Here is a 3,587-nt window from a genome sequence, read left to right on the forward strand (position 1 = left end):
ATTTAATGTTATATCCGATTTTATTAATTTATTATTATATTTACCCTGTGCTGAACGACATGTTCACAAATCACTATTATTAAAGCCCAGGCAATGAACTGCAATGACGTAAATACATCAAGACGCTAAGAATCTTTGTTCTTTGAAACGAAATGTTTGAAAGAACCGATTCTTTGAAATGAACTGAACCTCCCATTCCCGTATTATGTGCACGTAGTAGCCTACTTTTATTTTGAAACTGAGGTTTCTTACGTCGCACATGAAGATGTAAATGTTGCGCGCCAGTTCGTACAGTTCAGTTTTACAGCCCCAATATAAGAACTGATAAGTTTTGATTCGGTAGAAAGCGACAAGAATTGAAATGTGGAAACTGCAACCAACCGAATCTAGAGGTAATGTTTTCTGTGCAAAATGACTCGTTTATTCAGTGTTTTAGTGCACTGCGGCAGTATGTATAATCCAGACCAACTATAAACCAACTGTACAGCAGTAACAATGCTCATGTAATGTGTTCTTGTTTACATAACGTGTTTATGTTTAAGGGATGACTTCTAAGGACTTTTAAATACAGCTTCACCTCATATCTCACAAGGCGTTCATTTCTTTAGTTAAACTGTTTTATAGTATAATTTTTGTCATGCGTAGGCATAGAGAGGTTGAGTTACATATGAGTTAGACATAATTACACTGTAGGCTGTGTCATGACATTCAGTATTCTAACATCAGATTTTACCAGTTAAGTTAGTGAGAGTATTTGTTTTGTTCCTGGTAACGATTGTAACTAGAGTTGAAATTACTAATTTTCTCAGTAAGAGAAGACCCAGTAAAATTGTACTTACCGTACATTGTAATTTATTTTATGATGTGAGTCAATCAGTTGCTATTCAAAAAAGGGCTCTTGGTTTCACCCTTGTCACAAATGTCACATTTTACATTTATTGTGATCATGATTTACTATAAAAGACAGATAGTCTACTGTCTACCCCCCAAAATGTAAAACTCATAATTTACTAACCCTCATGTCGTTATAATCCGGTATGACTTTTTTATTCTGCTGTGGAACACAAAAGAAGATATTTTGAAGAATGTAGGTAACCAAGCTGTTTTGGTTCCCATTGACTTCCATTATATATTTTTTGTACCATACAATGGAAGTCAATGGGAACTGAAACTGATTGGTTACCAACATTCTTCAAAATACTTTCTTTTGTATTCCACAGCTGTTTTACATGCTTTATTTTAATGGAGCTTTGATGCAGACATCATCTTTCTGAGAGGTGTAAAACCATACAATGGAAGTCAATGGGAACTGAAGCTGATTGGTTACCAACATTCTTCAAAATACCTTCTTTTGTATTCCACAGCTGTTTTACATGCTTTATTTTAATGGAGCTTTGATGCAGACATCATCTTTCTGAGAGGTGTAAAAATGCTCCCATGAAATCCTGACTTTTTTATTATTGTTGTTATTATTATTTAGAGGGCAGATTTTGTCATAAAATCTGCACATTTCCAGTAATTATAATCTGTATAGGTTGGGATGCTTTAATTTATTCCAGTCCTTTTTGTTTCTGAAGGGGAAAGTATCGTTCTGTTCCTGGGTCAGGAGTATGTGGTCGGCCGTAAGAACTGTGAGATCTTGCTGTCCAATGATCAGTCCATCAGCCGTGTGCACGCCAACCTCACTGTCACTCAGCAGGTGAGTAACTCCCCTTATGAGGGGATATATCTCCATATAATGATGCCTAAGAAAAAAAGGGCATCTTCAATGAAGGGATGTTTGGTAGCCCACTATTTATGCTTTTGTACTTGGTCTCCCTGTCATTCTTATACATAAACCACAATGATAGGTGTTTGTAGAGCTTCTGAGATAAGAGAATATGAATAGCAATTTTTTTTAACATGCCATTGACTTTTATGTTGTTAACTTAACAAAAGTCATCTTAGCTATGTTTTTCCATGGCTCTCTTAGAGCCTTTCCATAAATATCTCAAAGGCAGTGCTGTGGGAAGTATTTCACTAAGTAATCAAATTTTTATTTACTAATTGTTTTTTATTATTTTGTTAATTACACAGCAGAACCGTAATCATGTGCGTCATTATTTCCCTTAGTCACTCTTACTGCGAATTCAGTAAGTCATTCTTGCTGTGAAATAGGCTACTTATTTGAATTCAGGATGCATTAAATTATATTTGTATATTACTAATAACTTCTTGGAAAGTTTTGAAAAAAAAAAGTTATTAGAATAAGGCATAACTGAGAATATTGGTTTTATTCGAATGGCCTTGTTCAATATATAATTATGTTAAAAGACTTTCACATGTCCATGTTATTTATTTTAGTGCTTTGAAAGATCACTCATCATCTTTTAAATAATTAAAGGTGGCATGTACTATAGTAAACCAGTTCAAACTAGGCATGTGACATTATCACATTTTTATATCACAATATTTGCTGAAGTTTTTATGTTACATTACAAAAACAGGTTGAACAGATGAGCAAACTTCAGTGCTGTCCTCTTAATAACAAGTTTATTAACTTTTTTTTTTCAAATGACAAAAAGCCGTTAACATTTAAATACATTTCTACATTTAAATGCATTTCTGTAAGTGCCACCTACATTCAGAGTGTAAATCTAAATTTTCACTGAGTCCGTTATGTAGTTATAGCTTGCTGATAGGGTGCTTTCTTGTTTTTCCTCTGTTGGCAGGCGGTTACTCTAAAGGACAGCTCTAAATATGGCACTTTCATCAATGGTGAGAAGCTTGAAACTGGCTCCACAAAGATCCTTCAGACAGGAGACAAAATCACATTCGGAGTCTTTCAGAGCAAGTTCAGGTTTGTATGTAGCTACACATTCCTGTGTGTTATGTGAGGATGCTTTAGAAGCAGTTTATCCACCTTATTTTTCAACACGGAAGTAAGCCGTTTTCTGTGAATGTGCGAGACTTCCGGTTCATTAGCCGCTGTAGGGAAATAACAAGAAGAATAAGAAAGTGCAGTAAATGGTAAAACTGCTTGTGCTACAAACCAGTCTGTTCATAATTAAGATAATATATTAAAATAAAATGGTAAGACACACCAGTTTGCAATATCAAGCAGCAAAATGAGCTGTTTAGTACAGTTAAAGGGGTGGTTCATTGCGATTTCACTTTTTTAACGTTAGTTAGTGTGTAATGTTGCTGTTTGAGCATAAACAATATCTGCAAAGTTACGAAGCTGAAAGTTCAATGCAAACGGAGATATCCTCTTTTAAAATTCTGGCAGTTTAATGCCTACAAAAACGGCTCGTAGGGACTACAACGAGTTACTTCCTGGGTTCGTGACATCACAAACCCAGATAAACCCCGCCCTCGGGAAAAGGCAGCAAAGGGGGCGAGCTGCTTTAGAGATGAGGAAGAGAAAACTAGAGGTGCACGTAAAAATCTATTCATACATGAATCGCGATTCTGTCTTCTAACGATTCTAATGGATTCACAAGTTTCAAAATCAATGCTCTAAAGCAGCGGTTCTTAATATTGTTCCTCGCGTCCCCCTGCTCTGCACACGCTCTGCATCTCTCGCTCTCTCTCTCTCTCTCATTCAG

The 3,587-nt window shown here is 35.7% G+C and overlaps 1 protein-coding gene across 1 annotated transcript in view; it reads left to right on the forward strand.

The window, feature by feature from the left end:
- The first annotated feature begins 252 nt into the window (after positions 1–252).
- Positions 253–3,587, forward strand: part of LOC107723492 (nibrin-like) — a 16,172-nt gene continuing 12,837 nt past the window's right edge. The window contains exons 1-3 of the mRNA XM_016532141.1: positions 253–392; positions 1,578–1,699; positions 2,712–2,839. Of these exons, the coding sequence (XP_016387627.1) occupies positions 362–392; positions 1,578–1,699; positions 2,712–2,839 (281 nt within the window). The 5' untranslated portion in view covers positions 253–361. The remainder of the gene's footprint in view (positions 393–1,577; positions 1,700–2,711; positions 2,840–3,587) is intronic.

The sequence above is a fragment of the Sinocyclocheilus rhinocerous genome, unplaced genomic scaffold (genome assembly GCF_001515625.1).
Source record: "Sinocyclocheilus rhinocerous isolate Xijiao unplaced genomic scaffold, SAMN03320098_v1.1 scaffold241, whole genome shotgun sequence".
NCBI lineage: Eukaryota > Metazoa > Chordata > Actinopteri > Cypriniformes > Cyprinidae > Sinocyclocheilus > Sinocyclocheilus rhinocerous.